Source organism: Sciurus vulgaris (assembly GCF_902686455.1).
Source record: "Sciurus vulgaris genome assembly, chromosome: 7".
NCBI lineage: Eukaryota > Metazoa > Chordata > Mammalia > Rodentia > Sciuridae > Sciurus > Sciurus vulgaris.
Window position 1 is genome coordinate 102,198,519 of NC_136467.1, and position 23,965 is coordinate 102,222,483.

At 32.3% G+C, this 23,965-nt stretch overlaps 1 protein-coding gene across 1 annotated transcript in view; it reads left to right on the forward strand.

The window, feature by feature from the left end:
- The first annotated feature begins 801 nt into the window (after window positions 1-801).
- BMP5 (bone morphogenetic protein 5) overlaps window positions 802-23,965 on the forward strand; it is a 111,001-nt gene continuing 87,837 nt past the window's right edge. The window contains exon 1 of the mRNA XM_079147644.1: window positions 802-2,019. Within this exon, the coding sequence (XP_079003770.1) occupies window positions 1,530-2,019 (490 nt within the window). The 5' untranslated portion in view covers window positions 802-1,529. The remainder of the gene's footprint in view (window positions 2,020-23,965) is intronic.

The window sequence follows — 23,965 nt, forward strand, 5'->3', positions numbered from 1 at the left end:
TTAGAAACTCAAATTTCAATCTGCATGTAGTCATGAAGAATATTAAATCTCAGCCGACTTGTGTTTATTTGCATGAGTTAAAACAAATTAAAGTACTAAGCACAATTTATGGGAAATATCTAGTTTGTAAGACTGTCTACATTTAACCTGAAACAACTTAAGAACCATGATTCGACATCTTAGGATATATGTATGTCAATATGTATTATGATTTCATAAGAGAAACATAAATCTACTTTTCTGTTTAATAATTTGATGTGTAAAGACTTGGAGCTGTATTATCTATTCACTATTACTGAGTTATTGTAACAACTATTTTGCGTGATATGTTTACAAATCATTCAATTTCTACTGTGTCATTTAAAAAAGGTCTAACTATCATTTAGAAACAACTAATTAACCCCGATTTTCAACCTGTTCTTTTATTTTTTTAAGATGAATACTTCAGTGATTTCAAAAAGGCTAGAAATAATCTCATATAGAACTGAGACACATCCTGTTAGGTTAGCTATAACCAGAGACCTAATGTAGAAGTGTATTAAATGTGTGCCACTAAAAGAGAGAGAGATCTAAGGGAGTGCTATATAAAGTGGGTGGCAAAGTTTTCAGTCTGCTCCTTGAAAACCGGCTTTTCTTCCCCCTGGAACTTGTATGTCCCATACATCACTGTTCTATGTTAGATGTGTGGTTATAAAATTGTGAAAATGGAGACTTTTCTGGTAGCAAAAGGGTTAAGTTCTTTTTGCTTTACCAGTTTCAAATTACAATGAGAAGCCTCTTCTTTCCCAGCAGGGTTGTGCTTACACTACTCTTTAGATCTCTCTGGAAGAGGGCTGGTATATTTGTGCCTGCTGGAGGTGGAATTAACAGTAAGAAGGAGAAAGGGATTGAATGGACTTACAGGAAGGATTTCAAGTAAATTCAGGGAAACACATTTACTTGACTAGTACTACCTTGAGTCTTATTTTACACTAAGACGATACAAAAGATGTTAAAGTTATCACCAAGCTGCCGGACAAATATATATTCCAACACCAAGGTGCAGATCAGCATAGATCTGTGATTCAGAAATCAGGATTTGTCTTGGAAAGAGCTCAAAGGTTGAGAAGAACTCCAGAGCAAGTGAAGATAACTTGGGAACTACAGTTTATCAGAAGATCAGCTTCCGTTAATTCAAATACCAAAGGCCTGATTATCATAAATTCATATAGGAATGCATAGGTCATCTGATCACATAATATTGGCCGTCTTCTGCTACATCAATGCAGCAAAAACTCTTAGCAACTGTGGATAACTGGAAATCTGAGTTTCAGCTTTCCTAGCAATAACTACTCTTGACACATTCCAAAATATTTAAAATAGGACAGGAAAATCAGTGAGGATGTCGTGTTCAGAAATGTCACTGTCATGAAGATAGGTTAATTTGTTTTTACAGCTACTGGGAAAGTGTACCTCCTAGCAACTTAGATTTCTTTTAAAGAACAAAGACAAGAAGGACTAAAAATATCAACTTTTGCTTTTGGACAAAAATGCATCTGACTGTATTTTTACTTAGGGGTGTTGTGGGTTTCCTCTGGAGCTGCTGGGTTCTAGTGGGTTATGCAAAAGGAGGTTTGGGAGACAATCATGTTCACTCCAGTTTTATTTATAGAAGACTACGGAACCATGAAAGACGGGAAATACAGAGGGAAATTCTCTCTATCTTGGGTTTGCCTCACAGACCTAGACCATTTTCACCTGGAAAACAAGCATCCTCTGCGCCTCTCTTTATGCTGGACCTGTACAATGCCATGACCAATGAAGAAAATCCTGAAGAGTCAGAATACTCCGTGAGGGCATCCCTGGCAGGAGAGACCAGAGGGGCAAGAAAGGGATACCCAGCCTCTCCCAATGGGTATCCTCGTCGCATACAGTTATCTCGAACAGCTCCTCTGACCACCCAGAGTCCTCCTCTAGCCAGCCTACATGACACCAACTTTCTGAACGATGCCGACATGGTCATGAGCTTTGTCAACTTAGGTATGTTGTTTGTTTATTTGTTAATCTATGTTATTACAAAGTGGAAGTTTTCCTAATGGTAAAGTAACTGCTTGGTAGGTGGCCGTGTTTATATAAAGTCATTTTCTGTAACTCTTTTCTCTAGCTTCTGTTTCCTTTCTTTCATTGATATAATGTAAGATTTTCCTTTAGGCAACAAAGTCATATCTATATCTATATATTTAATGTGAAAAGCTAGAATTAAATTATAGTTTGGGTAGATTTGGGTCTTTTCAGAGCTTGTTAAAATTTCAACCTTGCTTAAATATATGAAGAAAATGGCCATAGTCTAAAAAAGGGAAATTTATGAGGATAGCAATGCTTTAGGCAAAAAAGAAAAAGAAAAAAGAAGCAAGCACATATGGGAAAGTAAAAGTAACATCCTGAACCATTTTTTTGTTAGAAATTTAAAGAACGTGTACATTCATTTACTACTTAAAAACTCTCTTGTAGGGGAAGCAATTACTATAAATTATTGATATGAAATTAGCCAAGATCCAATAACACTGTAAAATATTACTATCAAAGAATCCAGGATGCAATTCTGAAATTCTATGAAAACTATTTTAGAAAAGAAGCCTTAACCTAACATTTCTTAACTGTAATGATTAAAATATGTCATACCTACTTGATCTTTTTCCACAGCCAAGAGAAATGTAAATCATGCTCTGATAATCTTTACCTGTGCATAATTTCCCTTTTATTTGAGGTAAAATGTTTACTGGAGGATTTCTGTAAGTAGCAATAATATTTGTGAATAATTTTTAAAATTATGTTTTACCCAATGCTGGAACTTCAGGGGATATTTTAAATGCTGACAATATCAAACAGTAAATTGGTTTCCCAAATTCCCTCTGGCAATAATAGTAAAGAGTTTACCAATTCAACATTATTTTACAAGGGATGTTGTTCTTTTAAATATTTTAGTAAAAACTTAAGGTGAGTTTACTATCCTTAAATATTCAAAGGAAAATAACATTGAATGTTTTATTTTTGAAGACTAAAAATTTTACCAACAAATTCAATCAACTGGCAAAAGCTGAGAACTTTATAATACAAGAACTTTAAAAACACTATTTTAAAAAGTGTAATCTGCTTTGACTTAAAATCAACATGCTTTATTACACACTTAATTAAAAACTTCCTCGTATCTCAAAGGAAATATTCTTTGAAAAGTCAGATAGCAGCAAATCTTAATGACACATGGATGCTTTTATAATATATGTTGCTTAATATGCTCTGCTCATTTGCTTTTAGCAGTGATTCCTAGCATGAAGGATAAGGTGCTTAATAAATCATATGTCTAATGTTAGAGACAAAGCTCTCATTATTAAGTTTTAGTAAGTCATCATTTCTTGCACTGATCAGGCATTCTGGAGGCCTTTTCTTCTATATATAATTAACAGGTTTCACTTGTACTTTTAAGGCAGCTTAATTCCAAATTAGTTTGATTACTTTTTCCTTGTGTAAGAGGCATGAAAATGTGGCTCATAGTGCATTTGACTCTGTAGCATTTTTAAAGTATTATTCAACATTTTAAATTAGTTACAATGTTGTAGTAGAAAATTTCCAATCTAGCATAATTTACGTATTCAGAAAACATAAATCCCTGAAAGTATCAGTTCAGGTCATCTAAAATCTGACACAGAAGGATGTGTTATATACTTTAAAAAACAACTCAGTCATTAATTTATTCTAATAATGTGTTATTTTAATTGAATATTTTGATCATTTACAAGAGAAGTGTATGCTTATTATATAAAAAATTGTCCTTTTGAATTTGTGTGCCATTACTTTTTATAAATCTACATATAATAAGAAAGTCAAAAACAATAACAAACAGCTTTGTTGAGTGATTTCTAGAATCTTTTTTATTAAGAGACATAGATTTAGATCAATGAAATTTTGGGTATATTGTTCATATTATAATAGCACAGTGATTTATATGTTTGTTACCAAGAAATATTATCACTTATTTAATTCTAGAGAAACAACATTGCATATGAACTTCAGAAACTATTTTTATCATACTGGAACTAAGTAGTGATTTATCCTCACTAAAAAACCATATCATTTCTTTGTCATCTAATAATTCCAAACTAGATGTCTTACAAGAAATTATTGATTCTGATGCTGGGTGAATTTTTCCAGTAGTCTCTGAGGAAAATTGAACCACAATTTTATTACCCTTAGTACATGCCTTCTAATATATCCACTCCTTAGCCCAATCACTACTTAGTAAAAACCTAACTCCTGTATTATTCCACAGTAAAATAGGTCAAAGCACACTCAGAAAAGGTATAAATGTAATATCATTATAGACTGCACTAAGAATATTACCTGCAACATATGTCATGATCTTATAAGCTTCAGGAGAATTTTATTTTTTATATCTTAAAAGATGTATAGATAGTGGGGACTAAGTGCAAATGAGTCAAGTTAGCAGCAGCAATGAATTTGTACTGAGGAAGTAACTTGGATATGTAAATATGTGGAAAGAATCTGTTGACATTCCCCATAATAAGGTGAATTACATAGAAAGGATCTACTAGAGTCCTTGTTAAAAATGCTTTCATATTGTCATATTCAAGTCAAATAATGGATTTTGTGCATTTCTTATCATTCAGAAAGACATATTTTCCAATGCATTGTGCAATGCATCTGTTATATTTACTTTTAAAATTTCAAGTGAGATAATTTTGTGTTCATAAGTGAAAAATAAATTATAATTTTCTATTAGGCAAAATAAAATGTAAATAAATAGATTTAAGTCATATAAACATCTAAGTACAATACCGAAGATGTCATGTTCAACTTTAAATTAAGTGATTTGTTCACTTTAAAAAAGCAAATATAAATGATTAATTGAATGAAGAGTAACTTTCTACTCTCTTGTATGCATTATTCTTAGGTTGGATTTTGTCAGTCTCATAGTAGGAGATCTTTGAAGGTTGAATTCTCATGTTCTCCCTGAAACTGCTGAATATCAGTGGGAGTTTTGCTAAATCAGTGCCACTTTATTTTGTTAGTAATAAAAACACCTTACTGGCTATTTTATTTTTCTTTTTTGACATCTCTTTTTCAACAGTGTTCCAATTTAGTTTATATATTAAATACTTATGCAGAGGGAAGAAATAATTAGTTTATGTGCTTTCAATATTTAAGTATATTTCTTATTTATGTAAAGATAAACATGCAGTGTATTTTTAAGATTTTTTAAAAATTAGAAACCAATTTTTATTCATTTTTTGATAGTATAACTAAAATGATATAACATTGTAGATGTTTCAGAGAAAATTAGAAAAAAAACAGTAAACACAGGAAATATGCTTTTGTATAATTTTTGTATGTATTTTCATGAAAAAGTTGAACTTTGGTTTTCTTAATGGTATTTTATTCACTGATCAGTTCGTTGGCTTGCAGTCAAATGCATAAATATATTTCAAGAATATACATGCTCAAGCGTGAAAGGATATAAATATGATGCTTAAATTTTTTTCATGTTTTCTAACCACATATTTAGTATGTTAGATATGAAAGACAACAAAGCTTTCAAAAACTTTAAATTAACTCCTCCTTTTTAAAATCATTAGACTATCCTGATAATGGAAGAGAAAATATGCTATGTCCTAAGATGGCAAATTTGAAGGACATCACTGATATTTATTATTGTTTCTGGTTGACTCTAGTGCCCAGTGGAGAGGTATTTATATACACTTCTACCTGAAGATGCCTATCTGTTCTCTCCAACAGGGTTATTAACACCTGTGTAACATAAACACACCCATAAACACATGCAAGAATTTTTTTGCAGTGGGGGATGGGTTGAGAGGAAAGATAATCTGAAACCAGTGTAGTACATGCTCATGGCCTGTGCCTGGAATAACAAAAGCTAATACTGGATAAAACAACAGTCATTCTTTAAAACTTTAGCCTTTGAAGAGAAAGACATTACCTAGAGCAGAGAAAATTTTTTCTCTTCTTCAATGACCCTTCACATTCATAAATATGACCACGAGGATTGTTGTTCCACTTAAAAACATTTCATTGTCAAATGACTGGCACATCTGCACAGATACTTATAATGATAGTTTAATGAAAAGTTTTTGAAAATTGTAATGGTCACTGACAAATAGCCCATTTCAAAAGTTTAGTAAGCAATAATAGCGGGAATAAGAAGAACTGAAGACATGGACTAGAAGAATTTGGGAGTACCCCGCCATGTCCTCCTCTTCCCTTCTTCTTTTTCTCTGCTTTCTCCTCACCGTGCCCCACCCCCAGCATTCTTTGGTCCTTCCTCTTTAGTCCTGTGGTCTCTTTAGCCCCAGGCTCTCTGGGCACCTCTCTTCTTACCACCCCCACCTTCCTGGGATCTCTCTTTGGTCCTTTTTTCATACTTAGAGGCTTAGATTAGTTGAAAATCAATTAGTTCCAGTTTGGGAATTTAGGTACAGTCTCCTGTTTTCTCTCTGGTTGAGAAGGAAAAGGTTAGGATGTGCCAATTGCAGCCTCCACCCACTGGGAGAAAAGCTCCCCAGGGCATCAAAGCAACTCTGAGTTTGCCAGGCCTTGTAATTGTTTCTCCTTCCTCCCCTTCTTGAGTGTCTCCTCATCTCTCTTGGAGGCTCCCATTGAGAGAATTTAATTATTCGTTCCCTTTACTATTTTATAAAAATGATTAAGAATTTAAAGGGAAAATTCAAAGGAAAGCGAAGGAAAGGAAAGCATACAACATTGAATAAAAATAATTTATCAAGCATCCAGTTCCCATCTAGTTTAAAAAGCTTTTGTGTTTTTATCTTGAATTAGTACACATGTCACTATAGTGAAGAAATTATTATTCCCTTTTTTTAATTCAGAAGAAATGATAACAGGATGAAGAGATCAAGATTAATAACTGGAGGCAGAGAACAATAATGATGAGACAGACAGAAAGAAGAGAGTTTGTAAAAAGTACTCGAGAGAAAGAAAATGACTAAAACCAGTCATTAAAGGCTAGTCTTTGAGTTTGCAGGTGGAGGGTGTGTTGGGAAATCCTCAGTCTACCTCATACTGACACAGCAGCTAATTCAACATCCCCAACCACATCAGCTCCAGGGAAAACCCTTTCATCCTTCCACACTGAAATACCAAAGTGGGGAAAAGTGGGCGGGGGTGTCTCAGTATGTGTATACAAGGAGCTACTCATATTTACAGTCATAAATAATGTAGTAGCTCAGTTTAAAAAAAAAAAAAAAAAAAAAAAAAAACCACAGGTTAAAGGAAGAGGCTTCCCTGACTCACAGAGAGGGGCTGAGATCAGTGGAGCCACTGAAGGGAAGGAGAGAAACAATGAATCCCTTGTTCTAAGTAATATTTATGAGTGCTTCTTTGCACCTTTGGTTCATATTTTATTGGTTGGACTGTGGGGTTTCCCCATTTGCTCATCTCTTAAAATAATACCCTTGGCTGAGATGTCCTTTCAAACACACCAGTCTGTTCTGACAACCAGCTCATTTACTTGGGAGGGGAAAGGGAACTGTTTTGATTTTGATGTTAGATTGGGATGATTAAGATTCAGCTCACAAGGTTTAGCAGTAAGATAAAAATAGAAGTAGTAGTATTCATCTGCTTTTTTCAGAAATGTTTAAGAGAATCCACATAACCAAGTGGGTAACCCCTGGTTTGCATGAGTCTTGTCTAAACAATAATTGACAGACTACAATCTAAAAAGATAGACACAAAATCTATGAAAATGTACAATATTTAAAATGAGGGGAGAAGTCATTTGTAGATTAGTAAGTAAGATCTTTGGTACTTTGGGAGAAAACAATAACAAAATGAAAACTTTGTGTCCCAAGAGAGCACATCATCCTCTGCTTGGAAGGCAGTGAATTTAAGAGTTCTTGTGTGTAATATTTCCATACCAAAGCCTTCTCTAATTTTGAATAGTTTTATGTGGAAATTAAAGTAACAATCTGCAATTTTAAAATTCCTAAGGCAATGAACACCTTCTTTTTATGATATATTCTTTTATTTTTCTTTTCATAAGCAATGGTGTATTGGTGTTTGTGTTATAAGAAATAATTCTGTATTTTAGAAATAAATCTGAATTATCTCTTAGATATTATGCTAAATTTCTTTCTAGAAGTAAATGTTAATGACTTTCATTGTTTTTAATTAAAACAGGTTTCCTTTTTTTCCTGGAAAAAAAGAAAATAGTTTAAGAAGATCAGGATCAATGGAAGTAAATCATTTCGATTTTAGTCAGGAATATGATTTTAGTTATATCTATGTCAAAATCAAGAAAATATCAGTTTGTAACATTTTCAAAATCCTTCAGATATTTTTATGCTATCATGATATGGGAAGTTCAATATTGTTCGTTTTGTACAGATTTGCTGCCCCTATTGTGACTCTCTGATGAGCCTGTCTGTATAGGAAGCACAATCTTTTCCAGAATCAATCAGAGGTCCATGGTATATTACTGCTCGCATGGCTTTAATTTACAATTAAACCTAATTGCTTTCTTTTCTGTGCTTCTGTCACAGAAGTAGAGTAACATAGAGGAAGCCAGAATGTTTGGATTGGTATCCCATATTTTACACTTACTAGTGTGTGACTTTGGGCTATTTACTCAATTCTCTGTGCTCTGACTCCTTATCTAAAAAGTACAGATAAATAATAGCACTTGTCTCATTGAGTGTTGCAAGGATAAAATGAGTTAAAATGTATACAACTTCAAGAACTGTATTTGAAATACAGTAAGACCTCAATAAATATGTCATTGTTATTACTTTTGTACTTGTATCCAACATCTGTACCATATTTGCAGAAGTGGTACATAATCTGTGAAGCCCAGTACAAAATAAAAATACAAACCCCTTGTTCAGAAATTACTAAGGGTCCCAAGATGGTGGCAGCAAGAGTATTAGACCAGATATAAGGTTATTCTGAACCCAGGGCACCTGCACAGGCCACATGTCCACAGTACCGGTCGCACAGATTTGATTACATGCAGTGATAGCAGGAACCATATCCTATTTATACTTTTTTAATTTTTTTAACTCTCTTAGTGTTCTATCAGGTCACAGAAGGAAAGAAACAACATGTACAAGCTGAATCATTTGAAGAGTGTTTAATGTTATAATGACGATATTGTTGTGGACAGAGCTTTTTAGCCAAAGTACCCTTGCTATTTAGTTCTCATAAATAACCCTTGGACAATGGGGAACTTTCCTACTCTGGGGCAGAGGGCAGAAACTGTTGCTAGAAAACTCATAGGAGAGATGTATGAGGAAGGTATCCTGACAGGAACTGTGGTTTTGGGGAGAGAGATGCTACCTAAGCAATCCTTATATTTTCATCTGGGAAGAATAAATTCCCAGACCATACTTTTCTGCCATGTTTCTCATTCATTGATCCTGAATGATAGCTAGAGGATCAAGGAACCAACTGCTGCAACTCCTGAAAGTCATCTTTTTGATGCAGAGGGTGGAATAGTCAAATGTAAAAAATAGATCTCGAGGCATAAATTGAAAATATTGAAAAATTGATAAACTAAGGATGGGTGTTTGTTTAATAATCATTGTCGAATTATTTCCATTTCAATATGTTACTGATATATGTTTTACTTTGTTTTAATTAATTTCTGATAAATTTCAAAAGAGAATCATAATTTATCACAACAGATAATTATTTCAGAAGTTGGTGAAATAAAGTGGTAAAAACCAACCTCGATGTATGGAAAAAATTCTTAAGTTTTGTCTGGGTTAGTAATTTCAGCTGATATATTGAAACTAATTTAGAGAAAACTGAAGTTAACAACAACAAAGCAAAATCCTCTCAAAGCAAAATCCTCTTTGAGGTCACAGTACAAATAAGAGACTACAATTTCCAGTCAACAAATCAGGTAAGGAAAGTACTAGAGTGTAGGCAGATATATAGAGGAAATGCAAACAATGATACATTGTTTTTTAAACTTTAAGCCTGTTTATTCTCAGTTCTGTTCCTTCTGAAATGATCCCTTGCTGTGTGTTGAAGGTTTTGAATTCAGAGTGGAAACATGAAAGTCTCACATTTACCATTTACATTCCATAGTCAGTGTTGCAGGCAACAATTATGTTAGGATGAAGTAAATTGGGTTTATTGTCCTTCTTGTTTTCTACCTTTACTCTCCCTGAAGTTTTTTTGTGACTCAGAGAGGCAGAATTTAGAGGAGGAGCAGGTATGTTAGCTATTTAGTTCTCATAAATAACCAACCACTAAGCCTTGAGGTCAGAACCATCTCCCTGTCCTTTCATCACAGAAAAACACTGACAAAAACAGCTCCTTTCCTGTATGGTCTATATCCCCGCTTCAAAGCCGCTTAGAATGACAAGTTTACTTCTGTTACTATTATTATTATTCTATAGTTACTAAAAGCAGAAGAGGAGAAAATTCAACTTGAAAATTGTGTAGATTCCTCTGCAAATAACCCTGATGCAGGTGGGAAACAAGTAGAAGTCACCAATTAGAAGGGTTTATGTTAATGTTTTGTGTGTGTGTATATATATATATATATATTTTTTTTTTTCTTTTGATTGAAGAGGTATCATTTCTTTCTCGCTTAACTATCTCAATAGGGTTTAAATGTAAAAGCTTTGGAGTTAGAGTGGTTTGAACACCACCTTTGAATTTAACAGTTACATATCCTTGAGCAAATCATTTTACTTTATTGGAACTGTTTTTCATCTTTACAGTGGAGATCATAATACAAAATTGTAGTTAGGATTTAATAAGGTAATGTTATAGGCCTATAAGCCTACGTGAGATAAGTATTAAATAAATGGCCCCTACTGCTTCTAAAACAACGACTACTATAGTAGATTCTGAGGAGTCCAAAGGAGATCTACATATATTCCACAAGACTTTGGCACATAAATTTGTCAATGAAATCGTGTAAGGTACACATCACATTTCCTCTGTCTAAAAGAAAATGAACCATTGAATTTTAGTGACTGTTCTCAGGTTAAACAGTTCATGGACTTGTTTCCCCCATTAGAATGTCCTGGAAAAGTCAATCTGTGACACTGCCTTCATGAAATAGCAATATTTCTCTTTGACACCCAAGGCAACTTTCTCTGGGAGGAGTTGCTGATAGGTGCTTTGCATATTACCTTTGGTCAGATTCCTAGAACTGTTCCATGGTTTTACTTGAATTGCAGATATTATTATAAAGTAGGGGGAAACTGATTGTTAAGTTAGAGTAATAATAAACAATTAAAAGAAGTCCCTGTGAAAGAAGGAAACGACTTCAACAACTTTTAATGCTTGTTTTCATAAGTCAACTTGTTTTCTGAGTTTTAATTTGTGTGAGTATGTGTGTGTGTGTGTGTGTGTGTGTGTGTGTGTGTGTGTGTGTGTTATTGGGAATTGAACTCAGGGCCTCAGGAATGCTAGGTAGGTGCTCTACCACTGAGCTATATCCCCAGGACTGAGTTTTAGTTTTTTGTAATATTGATTCATTAAAATCCAGGTGAATAAACTGTTGAACTCTAAGTAGGAAAGCTACTCTGCTGAAATAATTATTCAGTCCTCAAGTTTTTAATATTATCTGTAACTTAAATCATGTTTGAACTTATGATTTTTTAATATTTAACATTCCCATTACTGTTTGTATCATTGTACAATTTGGGTTTTATTTAACCATTTAGACTTAAATATTATGATTTTCCTGGACTATTTATTTGAACTTTTTTTTCTTCAGATGACAGGTCTTTGTGTTAATTTTCTTGAGTTGCTATAATAACAGTTATAATACTTAAAGCAGGATAGGGATTTATGAGTTTGATACCAAAGGCCAGAGAAAAGGCTGTCAATGAATTGCAGACATATTCAGTTCATGGTATCTACATTGTAAATTTATCATGATTGTTTTTGATAGTTCAAAATATATTAAGTGAGAAAATAGGAGTTTATTTGTTTTTTATTATTTGGTAAGATGCTAAAAGGCATTAAAATAATCATTTCTAGCTTTTTAATTGTGATGAGTAAAGCTATTAAAATATGAATTTCACCTGCATATATCTGCATATTCAAATTAACATTTTCTTCTTCCATACTATCACCTAAAAACACTTATCATTCTATAGTTATTTATGTTGAGGAAGAATTTTATTTTTCAGAAGTAAGTGAACCATTTATTACTTTTGTTGTATGTTCAAGACTTTTAAAGTATATGACATTGTCAAGTTGTAGTATAATTGTAGCAGTAGTAGTAATTAAAGCAACAATAAAAACAATAGAATGTTATGCCAGAAATGGGGCTAAGTGATTTACATGCATTAATTGAAAAATTAGACCATATATTTTTTTTTTTTTCCTTTGGTATGGGGTATTGAACCTAGGGACGCCTAACCACTAAGCCACATCCCTAGCAACTTCCTCTCTTTTTAATGTATTTTTTATTTTGAGACAGGGTCTCACTAAGTTGCTTAGGACTTCCCTAAGTTGCTGAGGCTGGTGTTTAACCCATATCTCAATTCTATTGGTAAATATTTCTCTCTCCACATTTTATGGATGTGAAAGTTTAATGCTATCAACCAGTTAATGACTTACAAAAGACTCCAGCTAGTAAATGGCAGACTCATTACTATAAACATGATCTGTCTGGCTACAGATTTTATTTTCTTGGCCATTATCCTCTAGCTTCATAACACACTTCTGAATAGATAAGAATGATACAACTTTTAACACTAGTAATGGTTACACTTCGAAAAGGCGTCTTTAAGTGCATTATGTGGCTTCATCCAAATTGCTGGTGTATACAGTACTCAATGAATTAGACATGATTTCAAAATACACATCTATGGGAATGAGCTCTGAAAGGTCATTCATTCAATCATTTACAAATAGAAGCTGATTACCTACCATTGGGCTTGCCACTGTGTAAAAGACTGTGCACATTTTAATGCCAAGATCCCAGTGCAAAGGAGCCAGGCCTAGGCCCAGAATTCTTGATTTTTGTGCCAGGATTTTTTTGTTCAATATTGCATATTTAAAATAAATCACATCCAAAATCTAACATTAAATGAAATTAAAAACACTAACAAAAACTGAAACAATGTATTCTTTTTTATTTAAATAATAAGGTTTAATTAACCTTCTGTACATAGAAAATATTTTCAAACCTCAATCCCTTTAAAGAAATTTTTTAAAACTCTGTTACCTTAAAACAGAATCTAAGTACAACTTTTAGTCCAGAAAACAAGGAGCAAAGGCAGAATCATGCTGCAGCAAAACTTAAGGGCTCTGCCAAAAACCTGTTTGTGTAGCTTAGGAACTTGCTAATATGGGGGCTCCAGTGATATTTAAGGAAATGTCTAAAAAGGTTTAGATTTTACACCGGATGCTAAATGTACATTCCAGAGTATAAGCATGGTTCAAATACTCATTTTTTGTTTGTGTTGTACTCAAAAAAAGAAAGATAAAACAGCAGCCAAGTTTTCAAAATTAAGTTGTTTGATCTGTCTCAATCTTAGCCTGGTGCAAACTGACTTCTTCAGTTGTATGTGATAAAGCTTTTTACCTGTATTCTGTTTTTAACAGGGTTATGTACAGTGTTTACTTTGTTGCTCTCTATGCTGAATATGATGTGGTTTCAGCTTAAAATCAGAGTCAATAGAGAGACTTATTTTAACTTGGAAAATAAAAGAGAATTTCAAGAATTGGTATAAGGTCCTTTTTGATACATTTTCTTGAATCTAACCAGAATATTGGGCATTAGGCAATAATTATAGGTTAATTATTGAGAAAAATTGATCAATATTCTATGATTGCTTCTTACCAACAATCAATTCTGATTGTAAAATGAAAATTGGAGCAAATTGTGGATCTGAGTGCACTGCCACACCATCACCATTGTTGAATATTCACCTGTCAATTCACATTAACAAAATACCAGGTCATCTAAGTGTGATTTATAAAGTAGATCTCAAGACCCGTAATGAGTCCTGCTCTGTTGGATATTCAGTCTTGGAATTGGTAGTACTGCTTATGATATACAAAAGAATATGCAAATATTCTTTCAAGTGATAACTAATCTAATTCTCATTAAGTACCCTATTTTATAGAGGTGGAAAGTGAGACTCTGAAATGCGAAGTCATTTTCCCAAGGTGTCACACCTTGGAATAGGAGGAACTGCATTAGGAGCTCAAGTTACCCACTGCTATGCTGTGCTGCCCTTGTGAGGCTGTTGTTGGGACATTGCTTTAGCTATTTGTAAAGCTCTATATATTTTTCCAATACATTATGCATCAAATTTTCAGTGTTTTCACTTCATTAGTAATGGCCATAAAAATGTCATAAAATGACATAAAATATTTTATGAAAAAGTCTCTAATAATGAGTATACCAAAATTCTTCTCTCTGGAGTTCAACTCTTACTGGCCTTTGATCTAAGAATTATACAGTTGTGAGGCTTTCTCAAGAAGGCAAATACTAGAAAGAAGTACTTTGCAGGCACCACGCATACTGACCTTTGTGCCATGCAAACCAACTGGTTAATAACAAGGAATAGAAAAAACTGTGATCTGTGTTTTTGATTCCTATCTTTAAAAGAGAAACTAGGCAGGAACAGGAGTAACATTTGGCAAAATGGGGAAGAGGCAGAATATCCAAGTTGCAAACAGTAATAGGCCACAAAAGCAGGGGTTAAAGGTTGGAATAAATAATAACGTTCATTTGGGATGCTGGAAGATTTCCAACTTGTTGGCCAGTATAGAAGGCCACACAAGCAGGGTTGCCCTGAAGCTAAGTATGAGCCTTGTCTCAGCTTCTCATATCCAACCCCAGATTGGCCAGCGAATCTCTTGAGAAACCTGCTAAAGTGGAAGTTTGGACTGTAGGAACATTTACAACCTATCAGTTAGGAAACCCCTGCTGCTGTAAATAGAAACTGGCAGATAGCATCTGCTCAGTGCTGCTAGTTATGGTGAAACCTCCTCTGTGTTCTACACAACACTGAACACTCCAGATTTAATACACATCTCTTAATCTTAGCATGTTCGGCCCTACTCGTTTGTATGTGCAATGTGAGTTCCTTTCACTTGGCTTACTCATTGCCGCTGTGTCATGGAAAAAACTAAATACATTTTTCTTCTCTTTATGAACATTATAAATTAAAAGTTACAGATTGGAGCAATTAATGATTTTCCTAAAATAATACTTCCAGAATGACGAAGTTCCTCAAATCAAAAAGCTAAAGTACCTAAGGACAATTCAGTTGCAGTTATCCTCAACTCTCAATACCGGGCAGGGGTAAAACAGCAACAATGAAACAAAACAGGGAAAAAAGAGATGATATTGTTGATTTATTAACTTTTAGCTAAATGTCTGAGGATTAATCTCTGAAAAATTCAACCAAGAGGTACCTGATGAGAAGAAAATGAGTGTTTAGGATATCATCGGCTGCTTTTTAGAAATTCAGTTTATCCTTACCACTCTATCTCAGTACTATATACACCATGGCTGTAATGGAGAGAGATTGTGAAGGTTCTCAATTTCTCATTTCTAATTATTTAGTCTGACTGGGAAGTCAGATACTGAAATTACAGCCAATGAATAGGTCAAACCTTTCATTTAAATTTAATTAGATGAATTTTATTGACTTATGATAAGCATGTGCTTAATCGTACTTGTTCAAAACTCTTAGTCATTTTCAATCATTTACATTTTTATTTTAATTTTTTATTATACTTAGTTGTTCATGACAGTAAGAATGCATGTATACATTTTGATAGATCATACATAAATGAAGTGTAATCTCTCATTTTTCTGATTATACATATGGTAGGACCACATTAGTCATGAAGTCATATATGTACATGAAGTAATGATGTCTGGTTGACTCTACTGTCATTCCTTCCACCATATCCCTTCCCCTCCCTTCACTCCCCTCTACCTAATATAAAGTGATTCTATTTTTCCCTATCCCTCCCCAGCTTATTGTGAATTAGCATCCACATCAAAACATTTGGTCTTTGGTTTTTAGGGTTTGGCTTATTTTACTTAGCATGATATTCTCTAACTCTATCCATGAAGCATTTACATTTTAATATCAGAATTCTTCATCATTTACTAAAGTGTATTTCATTGAAAACATTTCTATGTCCTTTCAAGAGATGTTTTCAGAAAATTTGGAGTCAAGTAGATTTGAAATATATGAATAAACAGTAATTAAATGGGGTTTTCCATTTTCAGGCAGGACTCGGTGCATTAATCATGCTAATGAGCATTGTGAATCTCTGCAAAGCAGATATGGGTTACAGTGTCTGGAAGCTCTAACAGAGCACCACCATACGTGCCTAGTGTTACAGGAATTCATCCTGAGAAACACTTGTCTGTGAGGAATATCTATTTTATCAGAGCCATTTTGGAAATACAGCTTGGAAAAAATCATGAAAATCAACTTTGTTGACACTGTGGGCATATTATACAAAAATTTTAAATAAGCAGGAAAAAATATGATTTCCTTATCTAGAGACAACTATTACTGATATTTTGTACATTTTCTTCCATTCTTAAATATTCATTCATTTATTTATTTATTTATTTATTTATTTATTTATTTATTTATTTATTTATTTCTAGAGATTGAAGTGCTTTTCAGTGAGCTATATCCTCAGCTCCTTTTTCATTTTTTATTTTGATACAGGTTCTTTCAAGTTGCTTAGAGCCTTGCTAAATTGCTAAGGCTGGTCTTGAACTTGCAATCCTTTTGCCTCAGCCTCACAAGTCACTGGAATTACAAGTGTGCCATACCTAAAATTTCCCTTTTCTCCTCACTGCCACCTATTTTTGTTTGTTTGAATGGTGCTAGGGATCAAACTGAGGGCCTGAGCTACATCCTCAGCCCTATGCCTTTTTCATATACTTGAACAATGTTTATTTACTTTACTTTATTCCTCTTTTTTTAGCATATGACTTTTCTCATTTGTTCATTTGCTTTTTATGAGCATAGTTTTTATTTTAACTGATACATAAAACATATGAATTAAACATATTAATGGTATAACATGTGGTTTCAATACATGTATACATTGTGCAATGTTTATATCAGGTTAAATATATCTTTCTCCTAAAACATTTACTATTAGTTTTTGGAGGAACATCCAAAATCCTTTCTTCCAGCTTTCTGAAGTGTACAGTATATTACTGTTATCTGTGGTTACCCTCGTTTGTGATAATACACCAGAATTCCTTGCTCCTCTCTAACTACACTAGTACTCATTTATCAAGCTTTCATCCCCCCACTTTCCCCTGTTTTTAGTCGCCATTCTATTCTCAACTTCTCTGAGATCAACGTTTTTAGATTCCACAAGTGAGTGAGATCATGTGTTACTTGTCTTTCCATGCCTGGCTTATGCACTTAATGGTCTCTGGTTTCATCTATGTTGTTGGGAATGACAGTATTTCATCTTTTTTTTTTTTTTTTTTTTATGACTGAATAGCATTCTGTTGTGTGTATGTGCTCCATTTTCTTCATCCATTCAGCAGTTGATGGACGTGTAGGCGCTTTCCATTTCTTAGCATAGTGAATAGAGCTGCCGTGAACATGGGAGTATAAATGTCTGATAAACTGATTTCATTGCCTTTAGGTAAATACTCTTTAGGTAATGAGACTGCTAGATCATATTGTAGATCTAATTTTAGTTTTTTGAGGAAACTTCATGGTGTTTTCCATAATGGCCTTACCAATTTACATCTACCCAACATTGTCTAAGGGTTCCCTTTTCTCCACATCCCCACCAGCATTTGTTATCTTTTTTTCTTTTCTTTTGATAATAATCATTCTTACTAGGATGAGGTAATATCCCATTGTGGTTTTCATTTGCACTTCTCTGATGATGAGTGATATTAAACATTTTTTCATACACCTGTTGGCTGTTTGTATGCCTTATTTTGAGCAATGTCTATTTAGGTCTCATGCCCATTTTTTAATGGGATTATTTGTTGTTTTGCTGTTGAGTTTTTGGAGTTCTTTAAATATTCTGGATATCAACCCCAGTCAGATGTATAGTGTGAAAATATTTTCTCCCATTCTGTAGGTTGTCTCTTACTCTTGCTTTTTTTTTTTTTTTCTTTTGCTGTGAAAAAGCTTTTTAAGCAGATGTACTACCATTTGTCTATTTTTGCTTTGGTTTATTGTGCATTTGGGGTTTTCCTCTCCAAAAGATCTTTGCTGATCCAATACCCTGAAGCATTTTCCTTATGTTTTCTTCCAGTAGTTTCATATTTTCAGATTTTTGTATTTAAATCTTTAATCCATTTTGGGTTGACTTTTTTATGACTTATGAGAGATAGGTATCTAGTTTCATTCTTCTGCATGTAGTATGGGCATATTTTTAATGACTGAATGATGTATCAGTTAAAAATTTAGCATCGTTTACATAGAGATTCTTTAATTGAAGGACATGCCAATTTCTCAGTGTTTACTATTGCATATTCTTTTGCAATGGGTATCTTTGTATATAAATGTTTATAAACATTTCTGACCATTCATTAGAGTATGCTATTAGAAAATAAATATTTAGAACAAAAATGTGATTATTTTTAAACCTCCTGAAAAAATAATAAAATATTTTTCAATAAATCTGCTTTAATTTCTATTTGTACTAGTAGTTAATTAGTACTAATTTACCAGACTGAAACTTGAATTAAGTATGATATCTTATTACTGAAAACCTAAAATATATGTTTCTAAAAAATTATATTTCTTTGAGATTTATTGGTGATTTATATTTTATTTCTGGGAAGGTCTATGTCAATATTTTTGCTCATTTTGTTTGTTTTATTTCATCGTAGCTTATGCTTAGAAATTCTTCCTGTGACAAGGTATTTAATAATTATTCACTTTACGTTTTTTCTTTTTATGCTTTGATTTCTTACTTTCTAGATGACTTCCTATTCATAAATAACAGTCATGTGAAGTCATTTCCAGATATTTAGGAATTTGGGAAATATATTCCATTTTACTAATAATTGCTCAAAGGTATACTATAGCTGATTGCTGAATAAAAATTAAGAAAAATGGGGAATTTCAAGTTTTCAAGGGTTAGAGTTTTAGAATTAAAATCAGGTAAGCAAATAGATGATCTAAATAGCCTTAGATTCAAATGACTTTCTGTAATTTAATTGCGAAACACTAAGACACACATGACTAAAGAATAATTGGAATGGTGCAGGTATAATCCCTCATTAATTATACTATGTAAAGTTGCTATTGTGGTATTGGAAGAAGGGACTAAATTCAAACATTTATTTTGAATTTAGTAGCAATTGCATACTTTTACCCACAAATTACATACTTTTTAGTACAGTATCAAATTTGATTTCTGAGTCAAAGCCCTTTTCACTTATGTGAAATATTCTAAGATGTTTGAGAATCACTTTTTAGTATGAGCAGTTTATTTACCTATTTATTTATTTATTTTATTATGGTTTGTATAAGAGCAATCTATTTACTTTTTATATTTGTATAAAGAAATATTGAAAAAAAGTATAAGAAATGTTTACCAGCTTCTGTGAGGTTGTAGTTGGCGAATAGAATGAATAGGGCATAAGCAGTGTCTTAGACCATTTTCACTGCACTATTATTTAAATGATGACATTGCATCACTCTATTAACAACCCACTTTTATCACCTTGACATTTTTAGCGCCTTCATGGTGGATAGTTACTTCTGATGGGTTTGAAAGTGTTGGGTACTGGAGCATTTTTGTTTTGGCTTAAACTGGTTTCTAACTGATAACTGATGAATTTTCATTACACATATTCATCATATCAGTATCTCAGCTTTGAAAAATTTCCTATCATTTATGGTGACTTTGAATTTCATTACTATATTACAGTAAAGTTTTAAGAAAGATATTTTTAGCAATAATCAGAAATATATATTCACATAAGATATTTTGTTAACTGCAAAAAATAACTAAACCAATAGTCAAACAATTAAATCCTGAATCAAAGAATAAAGTATACTGAGACTAACAAGTAGAAGAAAGCAGGGATCACAATTTTATATTAATGAGCTTAGGATTCAAAGAAAAATAAATGCCACAAAGCAGAAAATTCACTATTATTATTATAATAGCTATATAAAACTTTAGAAAGCTCTGCCATTGCCAAATCTTTGTATGGAAAGCAATTAATCAAAATCTATAGGCAGAAATTGCTAAAAGTAAAAGTAAAAATTGGTAGAGGCAAAACTGTAATGAAATTTTATCATATAATTAAAACTACACAACATAGCAAGCCCCCACACAAAATGTGAAGTAATGGTGTGCTTGAATAATAACAACTAATAACATTAAATTAACTGACATATGTCAAGGATTGTACTTTGAAATAAGTTGACAAGAATCAAATTGTGTAGAAAATGTACTTTTTTGAGATCCCACAGAAGATTTAAATAAATCACTAATCTGGTGGTACATACATTCTAAAATATAAGTATTTTGGACAGTTAATAAAGGCACAAAAACATTTGAGGGCAAACAAGATTACAGAGATGGGGAACAGATTAATATTTGTCAGAGATTAAAGGAACAATAAGGAATTGACTATAAAAGGAACTGTAGTGATGGAACTATTCCGATTGGTGGCCACAAAGTTCCACAGAGTGAAAAGCTATAATACTAATAAAAAATTTTATTTGAAAAAAACAAAACGAGGCAGACATTTTATATGTCATGTCTACAATTAAGTATTTATGAAATATAAAATAAACATTTTAAAATAAAACTTTTAACTAACTAAAGTAAAGTACTGCTTAGGAATAAGACTTAGGAAATACTATTAATGAAAATTTATCAAAATTTAGCAGTGATTGCCAAAACTATACTCTCTGATAAATTAATGCCTTTAGAATTTTTGTATTTAAAATATAGAAATGAATGTAGATAATAAATTAAACAACTGACTCAGCATATTCTATTAGATTCTGAAAGAATGATATAAAGAAACAGATCCAAAATAGATAGAACTAAAAGATAAAAACTATATGATCAATTTATTTAAGGGTTGTTAATTTGGAAGAACAAGTGATCCATAAAATTCTGGCAAGTGTAATAAAAGCAAAAGGAAAGCTAATAAATAAAAAGAAATAACATGCAATTATAAATATCAACAATAATATCTTATTCATTACTACATTAACTATATGTTAATAACTTGAAAAAATAATGAATTAGCTCAGATATGAGAAACAGGAATACACAAGATTAGTATTTACTGAAAATTTGATCCTATCTTATTTTTCAAAGGAATTTTGAAGTTTTGTCATTTTGGGGAAGAGGGAGTAAAATAAGATTGTTTTAATAAGATTTTACATTCTTTAACAATTGAAAATTTTTTGCCAAAATATCCTCAAGGCATAATTAATAAGATTCTTTTAAATTGCTTTAATATATTTTTGATTCACCTTGGTCAGATATTTAGGAAATGATAGTATTCAAGATTTCTGAAAAATTTGTCACTGACTTCATAAAAAAAGATCTTTAAGTATTTATGTACAAGTCCCAGGATAACCAGATTTATCAGTCTGTCTTCACTCCTATTTGATCAAATAATAATTGATATAAATTTTAATTTTGAGAACTTCTTTTCATATATATAACAAGTTTTATAGGTAGTTAGGAAAAGTATTAAATATAAAGACAAATTTGTTAGAGATTCATTAAAATCTCCACCATCAAACCATCAACTTCAGAAATTGCAGTATGATATGGCTTTGTTTCTTTAGTATAGAAGCTAGAAGATTTCTAATATTTTCATATTTGAAAATTTTTCAATAAGATATCCTCAAAAGAGAGTTCACCATGAGATTCTATTGCATTTGGTATGAATTTCTGAAGCTCATCATTGTTTAGAGTTGTTTCAGCTCACTTAAGTGCTATTTGTGTCAATAAGTTCTATAATACTGCATATTCCTGTGTTGAAAGAATTTGATTTGAACAATGATAGATAGCATGGTGCTTATAAAGAAAAAATATAACTAAATGTTTGCTCACCTTATATGTGTTGGGTTTGGTTGTATAACCAGTAATTCTTCATAGAGTACTAATAAAATATATGAATGTACACATAATAAAAATGTGCTAATTGCAATTTCATAATATATTCTGAAAATGCAAAATTCATAGTAACAATTTTCGAATTTTAACACCAACTTTTTTTCTGAGAGGAGTATTTTATCACTGACACTGTTTAGAATTAAGACAGTGATAATAGAAAGCAGAACAACTCATGGTTGGTCTTATTTTACTTTTAAATTCTCTACAGAAATGAATGTCTCACTTTCCTGGACCTGGCATAGCCCCCTCTATCCTCCTACCTTTGGTACATCAGTGATTTTCATAATGAGTTAATGGTGTATGATTATATTCAACCTGGTTTCTAGAGAAAGAGAGAGAGAGGAGGACAGAAAAGGAACAACAGAACTTTGAGAGCAAAAACAAACAAACATGTTGGTTTATCACTATCAAAGATTGACATAGGTCTAAAAGTTCTGAAGAATGTGGAAAGTCTCAACCTCATACAGTTATTAATAGTGCTTACTTCAAAGGTTAATTGAAAAGTTACTAAAATAAATTGGTACAAATAAATGAGCAAAAATAAAACTAAGAACAAAGCACAGTAGCTTTCTTCAGTTTAAAGGACAGCCAGTTAGAAACTGAAAAGATTACATCCTGATGCATAAGAGCAAAAGATATACCAACATAATAGTGGAGAAGGTTTAATTGGAACTCTTAATAAGAACAAGTAAGACTTACGACTAAAACTATAAAAATAAAAAGACATCAAATTCAAAGACAGATCATTTCATGAATGAGAAAAAAGATGTAAAATATTATCATATGTAGGTTTGCTATAAATCTAACCAAAGTTCTTAACCAACTAGATCTTTCTTAGATCTTGAATAAAAAAAAAAACACATAAGAATTAATTTTGCAATGAAAACTAGATAATAACTACAAGAATAGGAAGTTTATTAAATCTTATTACCAAATCTTATGTACATTATAAAGCTCTATCAAGTATTAGAGAATCTTGTCCTAATGCAATAGTAGAAGCAGTAGAGAGTTTGGGTATATGGGTATATATCCATGAAAGAGAATAGCCAAGAAAGTAATATCATTTTATATCAGTCTATATGCAGTAAGTGCATACTTACTAATCAAAGGGGAATTAAATGGTTAACTAGTAATGTTTATTTACAAATATTCATTGGAGAAAGAAACTCTAGCTGTATGTGGTGCCGCCCACCTGTAATCCCAGTGGCTCTGGAGCCTGAGGCAGGAGAATTCAGAGTTTAGATCAGCCTCAGCAACAGTGAAGCACTAAGCAATTCAGTGAGACCCTGTCTCTAAATAAAATACGAAAATAGGACTGGGGATGAGGCTCAGTGTCTAGTGCCCCTGAGTTCAATCCCTGGTACCTGCTCCCCAAATAATAGAAAGAAAGAAACTCTGTTGTTAATGGAAATGGAAAAATCTTGGGAAAAAAGGTAGCTATATTTAACTAAGTTACCAATGAACAACTTCTGAACCTGAGAAAAAGGAACTCATTAGAAGATCAACAACCAATTGGATTAAAATATTTGGAATAAATATAAAATATAAATGTTACCTACAACATGGATAATGAGTTTTTATACATGAACAAAAGTATTAAGACTCTAATAGGTACAATGTGCAGAATGTAATAGATATAAGGGTCAAACTACACTTAAGAATATACAATTTCTTATGCATGTGTTTTGAAGAGTAATCACAAATCACCTAAGAAGAAATGTGCCAATGTTCTTATTCGCTTAGTCTATATGTAGTAAATGTTGTAGTTTCTTCTTTATATTTTATTAGTATTTTCCAAAGTGGTATGTAGTATTAGTATTATCATAAACAAATA